Source organism: Dendrobates tinctorius, unplaced genomic scaffold (genome assembly GCF_039654945.1).
Source record: "Dendrobates tinctorius isolate UK_male_01 unplaced genomic scaffold, ASM3965494v1 ptg000161l, whole genome shotgun sequence".
Taxonomy (NCBI): Eukaryota; Metazoa; Chordata; class Amphibia; order Anura; family Dendrobatidae; genus Dendrobates; species Dendrobates tinctorius.
Window position 1 is genome coordinate 1,625,434 of NW_027361828.1, and position 21,676 is coordinate 1,647,109.

Sequence of the window (21,676 nt, forward strand, 5' to 3'; positions counted from 1 at the left end):
CATCCTGTGTGATACAGCCCTCTGAGCCATGCATCTGACATCCTTTTGTGATACCCTCCATATACAGTCATGGCCGAAAATGTTGGCATCCTTGAAATTGTTCCAGAAAATGAAGTATTTCTTCCAGAAAATTATAGCAGTTACACAGGTTTTGTACACATTTATTTCCTTTTTGTGTATTTGAGCAACACAAAAACTCATGACCTAAGACACAAAACCAGCTTTTTGACACTGGACACCACATTGTGACCCAAAAGCCATTAGTAATCTTCAAATTTCATGATGCCTTGCACAGAGTCAATGCAGCCAGTGCCAAAGTCAGCAGAACAACCCCAAAACATCTTTGAACCTCCTCCATATTTTATTATAGGTAGGTATTGTGTTCTTTTCTTTGTAGGCCTCATTCCATTTTTGATACACAGTAGAATGTGCTTTACCAAAAAGCTCTATTTTGGTCTCATATGTCCACAAGACACTTTCCTAGAAGGATTTTGGCTTACTCATGTTCATTTTGGCAAACTGCATTCTAGCTTTTTTATGTCTCTGTCAGCAGTCAGGGACCTTCTGGGGTTCCTGCCATAGCAATTCAGCTTGAATTTTTTTGGAACTTTATTGAGGCTGCTTATCCACCATCCAGACTGTTCTGCCTTGCATCCTTTCATCAATGCACAAAGGAACATCAAGATCTCTGGAGATGGACTTGTAACCATGAGATTGTTATTTCTCAACAATTTTGGTTGTCAAGTCCTCAGAAAGATCTCGTTTCCTCTTTCTGTTCTCCATGCATTGTGAGACACACACAGACACACAATTCAAAGATCGAGTCAACTTCTTCCTTTTTTTTTAATCTGGTTTCAGGTGTTATTTTAATATTGCGCACACCCATTACTTGCCAGAGGTGAGTTTGATCCAGCATCACATGGTTGAAACAGTTATTTACCCAGATTTTTTGAAAGCTTTCAACAATTTTTTTCTGGCTCATTTTTATGGTTTTATGTGAAATTATGTCCAATTTTCCTTTTTTTTCACTGCTATTTTGTGTTGTTCCAATACACACAAAGGAAATAAATGTGTATAACATAACGTGTAATTTCAATAATTTTCTGGGAGAAATACCTAATTTTCTGGAACAATTTCAAGGGTGCCAACACTTTTGGTCATGACTGTATCTAATCTCCTTCTGTGATGTACTCAGTTTATGTAAACCTATTCTGTGTTTTACACTGTGTATCTACTTGCATCCTGATACTTTGCTGAGCCCTGTATCTAATTACATTCTGTGTGATGCATTCCGCTGAGCTCTGTATCTAAGCCCTTTGCGTGTATAACCCCAGCGCGTGATACACTTCACATATCTAATTTCCAGCGTGCAATAAATATCGCATAGCTAATTCCAGCAAGCCAACCACCTAGTGTAGCTAATCCTAGCATGTGACATGGTGTGCGCATCTAACCCCAGCCCATGATACTCCTAGGAACACCAACCAACATGATCGGCGCTGCCAGTTGTCCTAGGTGACACTGTCCACATCTCGGTATCACTTTGCAGTCACCAAAAAAATGCTTCTGCACTGTGGTCCTAAACATCATCCTTCCTTATCCTTTTGCAAACACCTAGAAGAGTAGAAGAGGAAGAGGGACATGACACACATTTGATCATTTGCTAACAGAGGCAGCAACCTGTCTGTTGTACCTGGCGCCCGTCATTGACTACTCCTGCCAGAGATTCAGCTACTCCCTGTCAGCAGAGCAGCAGTTGACCGGGGGGAACTACTGGCGTCATGTTGATTGACAGCCGCCTCCCCTCAATTAGGCAGCTATCAATCAGCATGACACCAGTAGTCCCTCTTTGTCAACAGGAAGAGAAACTGCTTCTTTGGAGAGGTAAGCCTATTAGTGTGGGTTCACATTTAAAAATGTAGCCTTGTCGATGGCAGATGAGGCTACTCAATTTGATCAAAATGTGTGCAAACCACCTCAAATTTATTTGTAGTCTATTTAGCAGTAATGTAGTTCAAAATTCATATATTCATTGTTCACATATATTAGTGGGTTTTATTTTTATACTACTGTCAACAGCTTTCACTACTTTTATACTAGTATTAAAGAAAGTCAATGTTAACAGTGTAATGATTTCAGTGCACATTTTATTGTTTCTAATGTTGATGTAAGCATTATTGAACAGGTTATTTTTTTTCTATCCTCTTTCCAGGGAACATGTACCAAATCAATTTTTGAATGCTTTTATAAAGAATTTGAAGTATTATTGGAAGAGATCAGTTTGTTAGAGAAAAAGGTAGCCAAGAACTTTAGCAATATACTTCAACATATGCGGAGCTATTATCAATCTGAGAGTAATATGGTAAGTATCAAGAACATGTTTTACTTAATTTTAATTAGTAGATATGTGAGTATTGCATGAGTATTCAAAAGTTTAGAGATGGTCACATTAAGTTCACCTAAAGGTTAGAGTGCATTTTAGGATCATCCTGAAATGTCACCCAAAAGCCAAATATCCCTAACTTTTTGTGAGTAGCATATGTCAAGATGGGCCCAGAATGGGGAACATTTATAACAGAGTGGGGCCCAGACTGGGGAACATATTTACCAGGATGAGTAACATATACAGTGACATGTAAAAGTTTGGGCACCTTTGTTCAAAATTACTGTTATTGTTACAGTTAAGCAAGTTGAAGATGAAATGATCTCTAAAAGGCCTAACGTTAAAGATGACACATTTGTATATTAGGCAAAAAAATTTTTTCTTCATTTACATTTTAATAATTACTAAAAAGAAAATGGGCCAATGTAAAAGTTTGGGCACCCTGCATGGTTGGTACCTAGTAACAACCCCTTTTGAATGTATCACAGCTTGTAAATGCTTTTTGTAGACAGCCAAGTGTCTTTCAATTTTTGTTTGAGGGATTTTCATCCATTCTTCCTTGTAAAATTCTTCCAGTTCCGTGAGATTCCTGGGTCGTCTTGCATGCACTGCTATTTTGAGGTTTAGCCACAGATTTTCAATGATGTTCAGATCAGGGGACTGTGAACGCAATTGTACAACTTTCAGCTTGCGCCTTTTGAAGGTAGTCTTTTGTGGATTTTGTCGTGTGTTAAGGATCATTATTCATTTGTAGAAGCCATCCTCTTTTCATCATCAGCATTTTTACAGATAGTGTTATGTTTGCATCAAGAATTTGTTGAAATTTCATTGAATCCATTCATCGCTCTACCCATGAAATGTTCCCCATGCCATCGGCTGCTACACAACCCCAAAGCATGATTAATGTAACCACCCCCATGCTTAATGGTTGGTGAAATGTTCTTTTCCTGAAATTCTGTGCCATTTTCTCTTGATTATTGTGGCTAACTTCTATTTTAACCTCATTGAGCCACACGACATGTTTCCAAAATGCATCAGGCTTGTTTAGATGTTCTTTTGCATTGTTCTGACTCTGGCTGCTGCTTAGAAGAAACCATGGCTGCTGTTTTTTTCGCACAAGGTCAGAGGAGGCCAAGTTTTTATAAAGCTGGAAAATTTGCATCACCTGGCCTTTCCTAACAATGATGGTGAACGAGCCATAACCCTAACAGGCTAATTAATGTCTGAAACCTGGGTCAAAGTTATCTGAGGGCACAAATCTCCAAAGCTGACCCACCTTTTTTTTTTAAACCCCTTTCTGACATTGGATGTACTATCCTGTCCATGTGCCCATGGACTTAGTGCCCATGGACTGGATAGTATGTCATAGCGATCAGCGGTGCCCTCGGGGGGGGGGGGGGGGGGGGGCGCCGCTGATCGCGGCCGGGTGTCAGCTGATTATCACAGCTGACACCCGGCACTATGTGTCAGGGGCGGTCACGTACCGCCCCCGGCACGTTAACCCCTGGCACACTGCGATCAAACATGATCGCAGTGTACCGGGGTTTAGAGAAGCATCGGCAGGGAGGGGGCTCCCTCTGTGCTTCCCTGCGACCCCCAGTGCATCACAATGTGCTGCGCTGCTTTGGGGGCCTCCTTCCCTGCAGGTCCCCCGGATCCAATATGGCCACGGGGGCCTTCGGAGGCCTGCAGGGAGGCGGATTCCTCAGTGCCAGCAGAGTGCAGGCATGAGGAAGCCTTATGCAGCCCCTGTCAGATCGCTGATCTGTAACAGCGCTGTGTGACGTGTCAGATCAGCGATCTGACACATGACAGTGATGTCCCCCCCCCGTGACAATGTAATAAAGTAAAAAAAAAAAAAAAAAAAAAGTGTAAAAATAATTTATAAAAAAACCGCTAAATAAAAAAAAAAAATATTCCCTAATTCATTTTTTGGAAATAAAAAAAAACGAAATAATAAAAGTACACATATTTAGTATCGCCACGTTGTTACGACCCACCCTATAAAACTGTCCTATTAGTTAGCCCCTTTAGCGAACCCCTTAAAAAACAAAGCAAAAAACAACGCTTTATTATCATGCTGCTGAAAAAAAAGTGTAGTAATGCGCGATCAAAAAGACGGATATAAATAACCATGGTACCGCTGAAAACGTCATCTTGTCCTGCAAAAAACGAGCCACCATACAGCGTTCTCAGTGAAAAAATAAAAAAGTTATAGCTCGCAGAATAAAGAGATGCAAAAATAATTATTTTTTATATAAAATTGTTTTCATTGCATAAAAGTGCCAAAACTTAAAAAAATGACATAAATGAGGTATCGCTGTAACCGTACTGACCCGAAGAATAAAACTGCTTTATCAATTTTACCACACGCAGAATGGGGTAAGCCACCCCCCAAAAGAAATTCATGAAAGGCTGGTTTTTATTCATTCTGTGTCCCAAAAATCGGAATAAAAAGCGATAAAAAAAATTCACGTGCCCGAAAATGGTACCAATAAAACGTCAGTTCGTTCCGCAAAAAATAAGACCTCACATGGCTCGGTGGGTCAAAATATGGAAAAATTATAGCTCTCAAAATGTGGTGATGTAAAAAATATTTTTACAATAAAAAGCGTCTTTTAGCGTCTGACAGCTGATAATAAAAAAACCCACTATAAATAGTAAATCAAACCCCCCCTTTATCACCCCCTTAGTTGGGGAAAAATAATAATTAAGTATTTATTTCCATTTTCTCATTAGGGCTAGGGTTAGGGGTGTGTTGGGGTTAGGGTTGGAGTAAGAATTGGGGGGTTTCCACTGTTTAGGCACATAAGGTGCTCTCCAAACGCAACATGGCATCTGATCTCAATTGCAGCCAATTCTGGGTTGAAAAAGTCAAACGGTGCTTCTTCCCTTCCAAGCTCTGCCATGCGCCCAAACAGTGTTTTACCCCCACATATGGTGTATCAGCGTACTCAAGACAAATTGGACAACAACTTTTGGGGCCCAATTTCTCCTGTTACCCTTGGTAAAATAAAAAAATTGGGGACTAAAAGATCATGTTTGTGTAAAAAAAAAAAAAAAGATTTTTTTATTTTCACGCCCGGGCGTTATAAACTTCTGTGAAGCACTGGGGGGTTCAAAGTGCTCACCACACATCTAGATAAGTTCCTTGGGGGGTCTAGTTTCCAGAATGGGGTCACTTGTCGGGGGTTTCCACAGTTTAGGTACATCAGGGACTCTCCAAAGGCAACATGACACCCGCGGACCATTCCATCAAAGTCTGCATTCCAAAACCTCACTACTTCCCTTCTGAGCCCCGACGTGTGCCCATACAGTAGTTTTCTCCCACATATGGGGTATCGGCGTACTCAGGACAAATTGGACAACAACTTTTTGGGTCCAATTTCTCCTGTTACCCTTGGCAAAATAAAAAAAATTGGGGACTAAAAGATCATGTTTGTGGAATTTTCACGCCCAGGCGTTATAAACTTCTGTGAAGCCCTTGGAGGTTCAAAGTGCTCACCACATTTCTAGATAAGTTCTTTGGGGGCTCTAGTTTCCAAAATGGGGTCACTTGTGGGGGGTTTCCACAGTTTAGGCCATCAGGGGCTTTCCAAACGCGGCATGGCGTCCGATCCCAATTCCAGCCAAAAAAGTCAAATGGCGCTGCTTCCCTTCCGAGCTCTACCTTGTGCCCAAGTAGTGGTTTACCCCCACATGTGGGGTATCAGCGTACTCAGGACAAATTGCACAATAACTTTTGGGGTCCTGTTGCCCTTGGAAAAATAAAAATTGGGGTGAAATGATCATTTTTGTGGAAAAAAAGATTTTTTAATTTTATGGCTGTACGTTATAAACTTCTGTGAAGCCCTGGGAGGTTCAAAGTTCTCACCACACATCTAGATAAGTTCCCTGGGGGGTCTATTTCCAAAATGGTGTCATTTGTGGGGGGTTTCCACTGTTTTGGCACATCAGGGGCTTTCTAAACGCGACATGGCGTCCGATCTCAGTTCCAGCCATAAAAGTCAAATGGCGCTGCTCTGCCATTCGCCCAAATAGTGGTTTACCCCCACATATGGGGTATCAGCGTACTCAGGACAAATTGCACAATAACTTTTGGGGTCATGTTACCCTTGGAAAAATAAAAATTGAGGGTGAAAAGATCATTTTTGTGAAGCCCTTGGGGGTTAAAAGTTCTCACCACATATCTAGATAAGTCCCTGGGGGGTCTAGTTTCCAAAATGGGGTGACTTGTAGGGGGTTTCCACTGTTTAGGCACATCAGGGGCTCTCCAATCATGACATGGCGTCAGATCTCCATTCCAGCCAATTTTTTCATTGAAAAAGTCAAACGGCGCTCCTTCCCTTCTGAGCTCTGCCATGCGCCGAAACAGTGGTTCCCCCCCATATATCAGGTATCATCATATTCAGGACAAATTGCACAATAACTTTTGCAGTCCAATTTCTCCTGTTACCCTTGGTAAAATAAAAAAATTGGACCTGAAGTAATTGTTTTGTGAAAAAAAGTTAAATGTTCATTTTTTTTTTTAAACATTCAAAAAATTCCTGTGAAGTACCTGAAGGGTTAATAAACTTCTTGCATGTGGTTTTGAGCACCTTGAGGGGTGTAGTTTTTAGAATGGTATCACTTTTGGGTATTTTCTATCATATAGACCCCTCAAAGTGACTTCAGATGTGATGTGATCCTAAAAATAAAATGGTGTTGCAAAAATGAGAAATCGCTGGTCAAATTTTAACCCTTATAACTTCCTAACAAAAAAAATATTGGTTCCAAAATTGTGCTGATGTAAAGTAAACATGTGGGAAATGTTATTTATTAAGTTTTTTGTGTGCCATATCTCTGTGATTTAAGGGTATAAAAATTCAAAGTTGGAAAATTGCAAAATTTTCAAAAGTTTCGCCAAATTTACATTTTTTTCTAAATAAACGCAAGTTATATCAATGAAATTCTACCACTAACATGAAGTACAATATGTCACGAGAAAACAGTGTCAGAATCACCGGGATCCATGGAAGCGTTCCAGAGTTATTACCTCATAAAGGGACAGTGGTCAGAATTGTAAAAATTGGCCTGGTCATGAACATGCAAACCACCCTTGGGGGTAAAGGGGTTAATTGAAAAAATAATTTTGCCTAAAATACACAGGAATTGTCATCTTTAACTTTAGCCTTTTAGACATCATTTCATCTTCAACTTGCTTAACTGTTCACTATAACAGTAATTTTGACCAGGAGTGCGCAAACTTTTACATGCCACTGTACACTGGAATCAATGGCGCTATATAAATAAATATTAATAATAATAATAGTATACTAGGATGGGCACAAGAAGGGGGACATAAATACCAGGAAGGAGCCCAGGATGAGGAACATTACTAACCAATGAGGGAGTGCAACTCGTATGTCAGATTTAGAACACTTCAAGGGCCCATACATCTGACCAACAAGTGTGGGCGGATAGTGCCGGGGGGTGTATGAGTGTGCGTGCGTTGGTGGAGGCGGTTCCAGGTGCAAATTTTACACCTGAAAGTTAAAGGAGGAATGTAAATAGATATGAAGCAAGCTCCTCTTATTGGCATCTGCCAGCAATCTTTGTGGTTCAGTTGCCTGCTCTTCCTGTTTCAGGAGACACCTTAATTATGCAGTAGAATACACAAGTGTAGTTTAGAATGGTGTCTGATTTATAGATACAGTGGCTACTGCTACAATTGGATGAGTAGTACAATAACAGGCAGCCTGTGATATTACCCAATAAATCTAATCGGCAAGCATATTTTAGACCTCTTAACCACTTCATGACCGGAGGTATTTTTGGTTATGCGTTTTCATTTTTTCTTGCCTCCTTCCCAGACTAATAACTTTTTTATTTTCCATCAGTATGGCCATGTGAGGGCTTTTTTTGCGGGGCAAGTTGTACTTTTGAACGACACCATTGATTTTAGCATATGATCTACTGGAAAATGGGGACAAAATTGCAAGTGCAGTGAAATTGCAAATAAAAGTGCAATGCCACAGTGATTTTTTTGTTTTGCTTTTTTACTAGGTTCACTAAATGCAAAAACTGACCTGCCATTATGATTCTCCAGGTGATTACGAGTTCACAGACACCAAACATGTCTAAATCCTTTTCTTTTTTTTTTTAAACCTCTTTTTATTGAATTTTTAATGCATACAAGAAGAAAAATAACTGCAAAATGCAAGTAGTCTAGGTTCTTTTCTATTCTATTTAAGTGGTGAAAAAAATTCCACACTTTGTTAAAAAAAAAAATGGCGCCCTTTTTTGTTACCCGTAGCATTGCTATTTTTCGTGATCTTCGGTTGGGTGAGGGCTTATTTTTTGCGTGCCAGGCTGACGTTTTTAATGATGCTATTTTGGTGCAGATCCAGTCTTTTGATTGCCCGTTATTGCATTTTAATGCAATGTCGCAGCGACTAAAAAAATTTAATTCTGGCGTTTTATCTTTTTTTCACGCTACGCTGTTTAGCGATCAGGTTAATCCTTTTTTTTATTGATCGGGCAATTCTGAACGCAGCAATACCAAATAAGTGTATGTTTTAGATTTTATTTTGAATGGGGCAGAAGAGGGGTGATTTGAACTTTTATATATTTTTTATATATATTTTTAACATTTTTTTTAACTTTTGGCATGCTTCAATAGTCTCCATGGAAGACTAGAACCTGCCATAACCCGATCGGCTCTGCTATATACAGGCGATGATCAGATCACCTGTATGTAGCAGAGTACATCACTTGCTATAGCAATCCGACAGTGACAACTATAGAGGTTTCCAGGAGACTTTTGGTTGTCTTGCCAACCCATTGATGACACGCGATCACTTGACGGGGGTCACCGATGGGTGGATTTCCGGAGCGATTGCCGGAATTGCATGTTAAATGCCGCTGTCAGAGTTTGACAGCAGCTTTTAAAGGGTTAATAGCCGCGGGTGGATCACGATTCCACCCGCGACTGTTTCGGGCTCATAGCAGCTGTTCAAAATAGCTGACGTGCCGGGAAAGCTGTGGGCTCACCGCCGGAGCCCACATCAAAGTAAGGGTGTCGACATCGGCGTAAATTTAAGCCCAGTGTCAGAAAGGGGTTAAAGGGAATCTGTCACTAGAATCCTCCCTCTTTAGGCATCTATATGGGTATGCAGATCATAGAAAGTTAAAGGGGTTTTCCCATAAACAAAAGTGCACTTTAATCAATAGATTTTTTTTATGAATAATTTCCACAATTGAATGTGTTTAAATAAATTGTTCCTGTGCTGAGACAATCGTATAAATGTGCCCATGGTGTGTACTGTGTAATGGCTGTGTCTGACCGTGCAGGGACATGGTCTGATCGTAAGACATCTCCATGCCGGGGGAAAGCAAGAGAGACTATATAAACATTACAGCACGTGATCACAGCTGATACTTTTTGTGACGTAAAACATTTCCCTGCCTGTTTTAAACAAAGTTTTACTTCAAAGAATCATTTGTGATCCCGTGCTGTAATGTCTGTTCACTTTTATTTTCTCCTCCCCTGCTCAGGAGCTCTGGTATGTTCTGATATGTTCAACCCATGTCCCTGCATGATAATGTGAAAAATGAGGATGAATGAACTCATGGAGATCAACATCCAACACTGCGGAGACACCATCACATGTTTTTCAACGCAGTGATTCTAGAGCAATGCCCCCATCCCTTATGGGAAATATGTAAAAACATGCAAAACACAAGCCGCAGAGACACCATCACACGTTTCTCAACGCAAGCAATGACTAGCCAGGTCTTTCCCCGGGAGGGAACAACCACGGGAAGGGCAGTCTCCAGTGAAGGAAACCACCTATGCCAAAACATGGTATCCATCCACAGACAGCTGTTTTGGGGTATTGCCCCTCATCAGCGTGGAGTAGGAAACTGACCAGTAGGAGCAATGCCTAGTAGAAGTCTGTGAAAAATGAGGATGAATGAACTCATGGAGATCAACATCCAACACTGCGGAGACACATCACATGTTTCTCAACGCAGTGATTCTAGAGCAATGCCCCCATCCCTTATGGGAACAGATAGCTGTTTCGGGGGATGGGTGCATTGCTCTAGAATCACTGCGTTGAGAAACATGTGATGGTGTCTCCGCAGTGTTGGATGTTGATCTCCATGAGTTCATTCATCCTCATTTTTCACAGTCTTCTACTGGCCAGTTTCCTACTCCACACGGATGAGGGGCAATACCCCGAAACAGCTGTCTGTGGATGGATACCATGTTTTGGCATAGGTGTTTTCCTTCATTGGAGACTGCCCTCTCCGTGGTTGTTCCCTCCCGGGGAAAGACCTGGCTAGTCATTGCTTGCATTGAGAAACATGTGATGGTGTCTCCGCGGCTTGTGTTTTGCATGTTTTTACATATTTCCCATAAGGGATGGCGGCATTGCTCTAGAATCACTGCGTTGAGAAACATGTGATGGTCTCTCCGCAGTGTTGGATGTTGATCTCCATGAGAAATATTCAGGATTGAGAGTCCTCAGTAGTTGATACCTTTTAATGGCTAACTGAAAAGATGGTAACACATTGCAAGCTTTCGAGACTACTCAGGTCTCTTCATCAGGCTAGACTAATACAAAATCTGAAGTCACATATTTATGTCTAGCCTGATGAAGAGACCTGAGTAGTCTCGAAAGCTTGCAATGTGTTACCATCTTTTCAGTTAGCCATTAAAAGGTATCAACTACTGAGGACTCTCAATCCTGAATATTTTTCTATCTACTGGCTAACACGGTACAAAGATATACATCTTTCCTGATCTCCATGAGTTCATTCATCCTCATTTTTCATAGTCTTCTACTAGGCATTGCTCCTACTGGCCAGTTTCCTACTCCACACTGATGAGGGGCAATACCCCGAAACAGCTGTCTGTGGATGGATACCATGTTTTGGCATAGGTGGTTTCCTTCATTGGATACAAGCGGTGGATACCGCGTTTTGATCTACACACCCCAAACCGACCTTCACAAGCTACAGTCCTGGATGGACCTATGGTTCAAGAGCACTTAGTTTTCCATATTAAATGCCTTTTTTTTATGGCCAAGCATCTCACAATGTGCATCATCCTAATTTGAATCCAAGGAGTTAGATACCGCAACAAAATCAATATATATTGAGTCTGGCTAGTTTACCAGCCCATACGCAAACAGTATCAAGTGAGTGAACAGTGCCCACCTGCACCAACCTTGATAGCAGGAATCAATATATACGAAATTTTGGACCTGCATTTAGTCACCATACTGTGACATCAGTCGGCAGACCGACGAAGGCCTGTTGTGGGCCGAAACGTTTCTGAGACTGCACATAATAAAATTTTCTTTCAAAAAGGATCATTCAAGTTGAGTGCCAAGTTACTATTTGCTGTTTCCTTCATTGGAGACTGCCCTTCCCGTGGTTGTTCCCTCCCGGGGAAAGACCTGGCTAGTCATTGCTTGCATTGAGAAACATGTGATGGTGTCTCCGCGGCTTGTGTTTTGCATGTCCTGCATGATAAGACACAGCCATTACACAGTACACAGCAGGGGCACATTTATAAGATTATCTCAGCGCAGGAACATTTTACTTAAACACATCCAATTGTGGAAATTATTATTATTCCAAGATATATAAACAATTGAAAAAGTATAGGTCATTTAGGGGATCACCCGACACAAGATTTGGCAAAAACATTTAAATCTTTATTTGGACACAGACAACAAACAAAGTTTAAAAACATTAAAAATCGTCACTCATGTGACATCCACAAACAAGGCTCGTAATAGAGCCACACCTCCCTGGCTATGCACTCCTAATAGACCATAATATGTTGTCTATATTGATGTAGTATATAAATAGCACACCACACGCGATCACAATATAAATATATAGAGGACAGTGCACTCCAACTGGGTAATATATCTATAGAACAATTGTATAAATACACAGGCATAAGAACAACACCCTGGAACTTGAAATAAATGCAGTTGTAGCATGTGTGGAAAAAAACATATGGTAATGCAAAGGATATCCAATGTTGTGAATATCAGATAAAGCGACAAAAGGTGTCCCATAAACCGTGACCGCAATAATGCTCCTGTAGCCGCTTCAACTACAACATGCTAGGCATGCATAATGCCGTACATGGGAATTAATGACCCTCTGTACAGAACCAAATTACAGCCCCCAATAAACCTGTATAGTAAACGAGGCCATACAATACAATTGATCCACTATGTCTCCAATTGGAATAACACAGACACAAGATGTAATGAATACCTAAGTCATCCATAAATAAAACTCATGACCGCACGGGCGTCATCCATAACAAGAGTGCACCCAAGGAGGGCTAAGACCCGACGCGTTGCGCCACACTCGGTGGCTTCGTCAGGGGTACTGCAAGCCCATCACCTGTGTCCTTAAATACATTTAAGTAATTGTTGATAAAACACAGCTGAATATAAGCTTACCAAGGAAGCGGCGGTGGACAGACACCATGTGTGTTCAATTGCGGCACAGGCGGCTCGGAATGTAAAGATGACATCATCTAATGCGCCGGCGTGAGCATCGGAATACAGAGACAGAATCCTCTAGTACGCCGGCGCCAATGTCCGCAACCCGGAAGTATTGTATGTGCACAATGGAACAGGTCACAATGATACAGCGGTGCTGCGCCTGCGTGAGGCTGTAATAGAATCGGCAGGACGCAGCAATCATTATACCACTCAGAGCCATGTTATGGTTGCATTTGACTACTAGATAAAACTTAAAACAATAATAATAACACCATATTTTAAGATAACGCTTATAAATAAAGGCTATATACATTTTAGTATGTTAATTGCTGGAAATTATGTCACACTGAGGGCCAGAATATATAACCCCTAAGTACTGTGAACAGCACAAAGATTCAATTATAAGATATTGTAAAGATATGAATATGAGGCATAAACAAGACGGGATATATAAATTCCCATCTATGAGGCAGCCCTCATCCATTTAGGACTCTAGATATATACAGAGCCATCTGGAATTAGTCTGGACGGTAGCAGCCCACTACATATATATGTAGAAATGCTAATTCCACAAATAAAGGTAGCACACATGCGCACATCAGAAAACAATATATTGAATTTGCATAATCCACTAAACTCAAGAGTAAATGATTAATCATAAAGATGACCCTAGTACGGAAGCATATCATGTGCTGATTTGACAAGCGACTCGATAGGTCACTGTTCGAACAGTCATAGATGGGAATTTATATATCCCGTCTTGTTTATGCCTCATATTCATATCTTTACAATATCTTATAATTGAATCTTTGTGCTGTTCACAGTACTTAGGGGTTATATATTCTGGCCCTCAGTGTGACATAATTTCCAGCAATTAACATACTAAAATGTATATAGCCTTTATTTATAAGCGTTATCTTAAAATATGGTGTTATTATTATTGTTTTAAGTTTTATCTAGTAGTCAAATGCAACCATAACATGGCTCTGAGTGGTATAATGATTGCTGCGTCCTGCCGATTCTATTACAGCATCGCGCAGGCGCAGCACCGCTGTATCATTGTGATCTGTTCCATTGTGCACATACAATACTTCCGGGTTGCGGACATTGGCGCCGGCGTACTAGAGGATTCTGTCTCTGTATTCCGTCGCTCACGCCGGCGCATTAGATGATGTCATCTTTACATTCCGAGCCGCCTGTGCCGCAATTGAACACACATGGTGTCTGTCCACCGCCGCTTCCTTGGTAAGCTTATATTCAGCTGTGTTTTATCAACAATTACTTAAATGTATTTAAGGACACAGGTGATGGGCTTGCAGTACCCCTGACGAAGCCACCGAGTGTGGCGCAACGCGTCGGGTCTTAGCCCTCCTTGGGTGCACTCTTGTTATGGATGACGCCCGTGCGGTCATGAGTTTTATTTATGGATGACTTAGGTATTCATTACATCTTGTGTCTGTGTTATTCCAATTGGAGACATAGTGGATCAATTGTATTGTATGGCCTCGTTTACTATACAGGTTTATTGGGGGCTGTAATTTGGTTCTGTACAGAGGGTCATTAATTCCCATGTACGGCATTATGCATGCCTAGCATGTTGTAGTTGAAGCGGCTACAGGAGCATTATTGCGGTCACGGTTTATGGGACACCTTTTGTCGCTTTATCTGATATTCACAACATTGGATATCCTTTGCATTACCATATGTTTTTTTCCACACATGCTACAACTGCATTTATTTCAAGTTCCAGGGTGTTGTTCTTATGCCTGTGTATTTATACAATTGTTCTATAGATACAGTGGGGCAAAAAAGTATTTAGTCAGTCAGCAATAGTGCAAGTTCCACCACTTAAAAAGATGAGAGGCGTCTGTAATTTACATCATAGGTAGACCTCAACTATGGGAGACAAACTGAGAAAAAAAAATCCAGAAAATCACATTGTCTGTTTTTTTTTCATTTTATTTCCATATTATGGTGGAAAATAAGTATTTGGTCAGAAACAAAATTTCATCTCAATACTTTGTGATATATCCTTTGTTGGCAATGACAGAGGTCAAACGTTTTCTGTAAGTCTTCACAAGGTTGCCACACACTGTTGTTGGTATGTTGGCCCATTCCTCCATGCAGATCTCCTCTAGAGCAGTGATGTTTTTGGCTTTTCACTTGGCAACACAGACTTTCAACTCCCTCCAAAGGTTTTCTATAGGGTTGAGATCTGGAGACTGGCTAGGCCACTCCAGGACCTTGTAATGCTTCTTACGAAGCCACTCCTTCGTTGCCCTGGCGCTGTGCTTTGGATCATTGTCATGTTGAAAGACCCAGCCACGTTTCATATTCAATGCCCTTGCTGATGGAAGGAGGTTTGCACTCAAAATCTCACGATACATGGCCCCATTCATTCTTTCATGTACCCGGATCAGTCGTCCTGGCCCCTTTGCAGAGAAACAGCCCCAAAGCATGATGTTTCCATCACCATGCTTTACAGTAGGTATGGTGTTTGATGGATGCAACTCAGTATTCTTTTTCCTCCAAACATGACAAGTTGTGTTTCTACCAAACAGTTCCAGTTTGGTTTCATCAGACCATAGGACATTCTCCCAAAACTCCTCTGGATCATCCAAATGCTCTCTAGCAAACTTCAGACGGGCCCGGACATGTACAGGCTTAAGCAGTGGGACACGTCTGGCACTGCAGGATCTGAGTCCATGGTGGCGTAGTGTGTTACTTATGGTAGGCCTTGTTACATTGGTCCCAGCTCTCTGCAGTCCATTCACTAGGTCCCCCGCATGGTTCTGGGATTTTTGCTCACCGTTCTTGTGATCATTCTGACCCCACGGGGTGGGATTTTGCGTGGAGCACCAGATCGAGGGAGATTATAAGTGGTCTTGTATGTCTTCCATTTTCTAATTATTGCTCCCACAGTTGATTTCTTCACTCCAAGCTGGTTGGCTATTGCAGATTCAGTCTTCCCAGCCTGGTGCAGGGCTACAATTTTGTTTCTGGTGTCCTTTGACAGCTCTTTGGTCTTCACCATAGTGGAGTTTGGAGTCAGACTGTTTGAGGGTGTGCACAGGTGTCTTTTTATACTGATAACAAGTTTAAACAGGTGCCATTACTACAGGTAATAAGTGGAGGAAAGAGGAGACTCTTAAAGAAGAAGTTACAGGTCTGTGAGAGCCAGAAATCTTGATTGCTTGTTTCTGACCAAATACCGTATTTTTCGCTTTATAAGACGCACTTTTGTTCCCCCAAATTTTGGGGGAAAGTAGGGGGTGCGTCTTATAATCCGAATATACGGGGGAGGGGGTGTATATATATATATGTACTGCAGGGTCCAGGGGAGGTGGGGGCAGCTTTGGAGCGGTGCTGTGAGCTGGTAAAAGCTGCCGAAGGGAGCCTTTGATCTCCTGATCCCGCTCATATAATATGCACTGCCGCTGTCCATCACCATGGTGCTGAAACCGCACCACGGTGACTGGCTGGGGGAGCGGTGCATATTATAGCTGCCTGCGCCCTCCTTTGATCGCACATGATCCCCTGTGTTAGATATCGCCCCCATGCTGCTGCCCATAGTAAAATAAAAAACTCTTTCCTTACCTCCTCCAGCGCTGATCTCCCGGTGTCTCTGCTGCTGCTGTCATCAGCACTCTGCTGTGCTGATCACATGACCGGCTCTGAGAACCAGGAAGTGGAGGAGGAGCTCAACCACACTGAGGGAGACACGAGGAGGGACAGCGCTGAGAAGGTAAGGAAAGAGTTTATTTTACTAAAAGCAGCAGCATGGAGGCGATATCTAACACAGGGTGATGTGTGCCAGCCACAGGGGGGCCAGTGTGCCAGCCACAGGGGGGCCAGTGTGCCAGCCACAGGGGGGCCAGTGTGCCAGCCACAGGGGGGCCAGTGTGCCAGCCACAGGGTGATGTGTGCCAGCCACAGGGTGATGTGTGCCAGCCACAGGGGCCAGTGTGCCAGCCACAGGGTGATGTGTGCCAGCCACAGGGGGGCCAGTGTGCCAGCCACAGGGTGATGTGTGCCAGCCACAGGGGGGCCAGTGTGCCAGCCACAGGGGGGCCAGTGTGCCAGCCACAGGGTGATGTGTGCCAGCCACAGGGGCCAGTGTGCCAGCCACAGGGTGATGTGTGCCAGCCACAGGGGGCCCGTGTGCCAGCACAAGGGGGCTATATTCAATATAAGGTGGCCATATCCAGATTAAGGGGGCTAATTTTAGGGTGGGGGGGCTATGAGGGACATATACCCTATATGAATTGTTAGACGGACACTGGCATTATAAGACGGACCCCATTTATTAAAAAATTCTCTATTCCTTCACCACATTTGGGGGTGCGTCTTATAATCAGGTGCGTCTTATAAAGCGAAAAATACGGTACTTATTTTCCACCATAATATGCAAATAAAATGAAAAAAAAACAGACAATGTGATTTTCTGGATTTTTTTTTCTCAGTTTGTCTCCCATAGTTGAGGTCTACCTATGATGTAAATTACAGACGCCTCTCATCTTTTTAAGTGGTGGAACTTGCACTATTGCTGACTGACTAAATACTTTTTTGCCCCACTGTATATTACCCAGTTGGAGTGCACTGTCCTCTATATATTTATATTGTGATCGCGTGTGGTGTGCTATTTATATACTACATCAATATAGACAACATATTATGGTCTATTAGGAGTGCATAGCCAGGGAGGTGTGGCTCTATTACGAGCCTTGTTTGTGGATGTCACATGAGTGACGATTTTTAATGTTTTTAAACTTTGTTTGTTGTCTGTGTCCAAATAAAGATTTATATGTTTTTGCCAAATCTTGTGTCGGGTGATCCCCTAAATGACCTATACTTTTTCAATTGTTTACATGTCCTGTTTATAGGTCAGGTTGGATCCCCGTTTATATCATTGGTGCCCCCTCGATCTTTTCTTATTCCAAGATATAGTGAATAAAATGAACTTTTGTTCATGTGGAAAACTTTAACCCCTTTCTGACATTGGACGTAATATTCCGTCCATGTGACCTGGGCCAATTTGACCGTGGACGGAATATTACGTTTGAGCGATCACATGCGCTCATGGTCAGGTCAGTCACAGAACTCTGCCAGGACTTTAACCCCCGAAATTCTGCGATCTAACACAATCTCAGAATTCTGGGAGCAGGCAGAGGGCTTTGGATCGGAGACCCGGCGCCGTGCAGCGGGGTCCCGATCGTTGCCATGGTGGCCCGATGTCATGACTACATTCCGGGTCACCACAGCTAGGAAACTTGCTGGTCATGTGCAGTGCATGATCTTAAGTCTCTGTCAGTGAGGAGCTGACAGCTTCTGCAGAATGGGAAGGTTGCTTCACCTCCATTCTGCAGAGGCGATCATCCTGCAAAAAATGATTGTCTTATATTGGGACAAGGTAAAAAAGTTAAAAAAAAAAAAAAAAATTGTTTTAAATAGTAAAAATATTTTTAAAAAATCACAAATAATAAAAAACTCAAAAGATATTGTATTTCAAATCTAATGAAAGAAAAGTACACATTTGGTATCACCACGTCCGCAGCAACCCGATCTATAAAGCTGGCCCACTAGATAACCCATTTAGTGAACACCATAAAAAAGTAAAGAAAACAATTCTTTATCATCATTCCACCAAACAAAAAGTGGGATAACATGCAATCAAAAAGTTGGATATAAATAAATATGGTACCACTGAAAAACATCATTTTGTCCCACAAAAAAACAAGCCGCCATAAAGCTCCATCAGTGGAAAAATAAAAAAGTTATAGCTCTCAGAATAAAGCGATGCAAAAGTAATTATTTTTTTCTATAAAATAGTTTATAAAAGCGCCAAAACATAAAAAACTGATATGAGGTATCGCTGTAATCGTACTGACCCGAAGAGTAAAACTGCCTTATCAATTTTACCACACACGGAATGACATAACACCCCCCCAAAAGAAATTCCTGAATTGCTGGTTTTTGTTTGTTCTGCCTCACAAAAATCAGAGTAGAAAGCGATCAAAAAATGTCATGTGCCCGAAAATGGTACCAATAAAAATGTCAACTTTTCCCACAAAAGACAAGACCTCACATGACTGTTTTCAAAATGTGGTGGTTGAAAAAAACTATTTTTTGCAATAAAATGCATCTTTTAGTGTGTGACAGCAGTCAAACATGAAAACCCAATATTAATCTGGTATCGCTGTAATCGCACCGACCTGAAGAATAAAGTTGCCTAATCACTTATACCGCACGGGGAACGGCGTAAATAAATAATAAAAAACAATTCTTCACATGCTGTTGATTTTTTCATTCTGTCACCCAAAGATTACAGTAAGGCTCGCCGCACATTTATCCTGCGCTGAGCGCTTGCATCGGGGTTTCCGTTTAAATCTCTGAGATACGTGATTCAGACGGAACCTCTGGCTGAAGATTTCCTATAATGAGGTAGATGGAGGCACTGTGGATGCTGTGTGACCTGTGATCCAGTGGTGTCCGTCTTTTTTTCCAACGTTATGTAAAATGTTCCCAATCAAAGCTTCAACTCTGTCCACAAAAAAGCAAGCCCTGGCTCAGGTCCGTCATATGTTAATGGAAATATAAGGGGCTTCCACATTATTGGTAGTACAAAGGCTCTGGAAAAGCGAAATGGCTCCTCACCCACCAAAATAAATTCAGCAAATTCTCCACTCCCAAATCCAAATGTCCCCCCTCCTTTCTGAGCCCCACAGTGTACCTAAACCACATATTGTGTCCACGTTTGGCATTTCTGAAGCAATGAGAGCCCGCCTAACTTACGGTTGCATGCCTCCATAACCACTAGCTTGGCATAACATACTGGTAACTGCAACGTACTGGTCACTACAGCGTACTGGTCACTACAACAGCAGTTTGCAAATTTCACTCGGCAACATTCATTGCTTCTTGTTTCTGGAAAATATCCATGTAGTCAAAATCGTCACTATATTTGTAGATAAATTCCCCAAGGGGTATAGTTTCCCAAATGGGGTTTCTTTAGGGGGGATTCTGCTCTTCTAGCAATTAGTGGCTCTGTATATGGAGTCCGCAAACTGTTCTAGGAAAATCTGCGCTCCAGGAGGCAAATAGCGCTCCATCCCTCTCGAGTCTCTCCCTATGGCTAAGTAGTACTGTACAGCCACATACGGGTTATTGCCACGTTCAGTAAAAATTGTGGAACAAATTTTGGTGCTATTTTTACCCACTTCTTGTGTGAAAATGTGAATCTGGGTCTAAAACTAAATTTTGGTGGTAAAAATATAGTTATTTTTTCTTCACTGCCCAATGGTGTAAGATTCTGTGGCACACCCATAGTGTCAATATGATCAATGCACCCCTAAATTCATTGAGAGTTGTAGTTTGTAAAATGGGGTCACTTACGGGGAGCTCTGCTGTTTTGGCAACTCATGGGCTCTCCCAGTGGCTCATGGCACCTGCAAACCATAACTTGGGGATTTTCACTGTTTAGGCATATCAGAGGCTCTCCAAACATGCCATTGCATCCGCCAATTGTTCCAGCAAATTTTGCATTCAAAAAATCATATGGCGCTCCTTCCCTTCCGAGGTCTGCCGTGTGCCCAAACAATGGTTTTCTCCCTCATATGGGGTGTTGTCATGCTCAGGAGAAATTACACAACAAATTTTGGGGTCCATTTTTTCCTGTTACCCTTGTAAAAATAATAAAAGGATCTGAAGTAATTTTTTTGTGAAAAAGTTAAATGTTAATTCCTGTGAAGCAACTGAAGGGTTAATAAACTTCTTGAAAGTGGTTTTGAGCACATTGAGGGGTGCAGTTTTTTGAAAGGTGTCACTTTTGGGTATTTTCTTTCATATAGGCCCCTCAAAGTGACGTCAAATATGATGTGGTCCCTAAGAAAAAAAAGGTTTTGTAAATTTTGTTGGAAAAATAAAAAAATCGCTGGTCAAATTTTAACCCTTATAACTTCCTAACAAAAAAAAAAAATCCAAAATTGGGCTGATGTAAAGTAGACATGTGGGAAATGTTATTTGTAAACTATATTTTGTGACAAATCTCTTTGATTTAAGGGCTTGAAAATTCAAAGTTTGAATATTGTGACATTTTCCAAATTTTCGCCAAATTTCCATTTTTTTCACAAATAAACGCAAGTCATAACAAATTTTTTTTACCACTATCATGAAGTACAATATGTCAAGAAAAAACAGTCACCGAATGACTGAGATCCATTGAAGCGTTTCATAGTTATAACCTCATAAATGGACAGTGGTCAGAATTGCAAAAATTGGCCCAGTCATTAACGTGCAAACCACCCTTGGGGGTAAAGGGGTTAAATAGAATGATACCTTGTTCAGCCATGATTTATTCCTGTGAAATTCACATGTAAATGAACGGTTAAATTCTATGTGCTGGACAGAGATCTCCTTGAGAATCTGCCTATAGAGCTTATTTTAAAGGAAAGAGGGAATTACATGTAATAAATGACAGTCTGCTCTCCTGATTTACATATCTCACACTCACAAGAGAGTTGATACTACTGACAGATACAACAATTTGATTATAATTTACTTAATGGGGAAGTGTGACAAACTGGGAAATCATAGTAGGCTATACACTGTAATAAACTGCAAAATGATGTATACAAAGCAGTGAAACTCACACCCGTGTGCCTTACGCTATTAAGTTCCCTGGGTTTGCTCAACAACAAACCCTATAGGGAGAAATTGCCGAACATTACGTAGACTGGATGTAATCATAGCCAAGTCTCGTCAGCTGTAGACAAGA

At 41.5% G+C, this 21,676-nt stretch overlaps 1 protein-coding gene across 3 annotated transcripts in view; it reads left to right on the forward strand.

The window, feature by feature from the left end:
- The window catches only part of IL15 (interleukin 15), a 105,304-nt gene that overhangs the window by 79,137 nt on the left and 4,491 nt on the right, over positions 1–21,676 (forward strand). For all 3 annotated transcript variants that reach the window (XM_073549776.1, XM_073549775.1, XM_073549774.1), the window contains one exon: positions 2,213–2,362. In XM_073549776.1, coding sequence (XP_073405877.1) covers positions 2,213–2,362 — 150 coding nt within the window. The remainder of the gene's footprint in view (positions 1–2,212; positions 2,363–21,676) is intronic.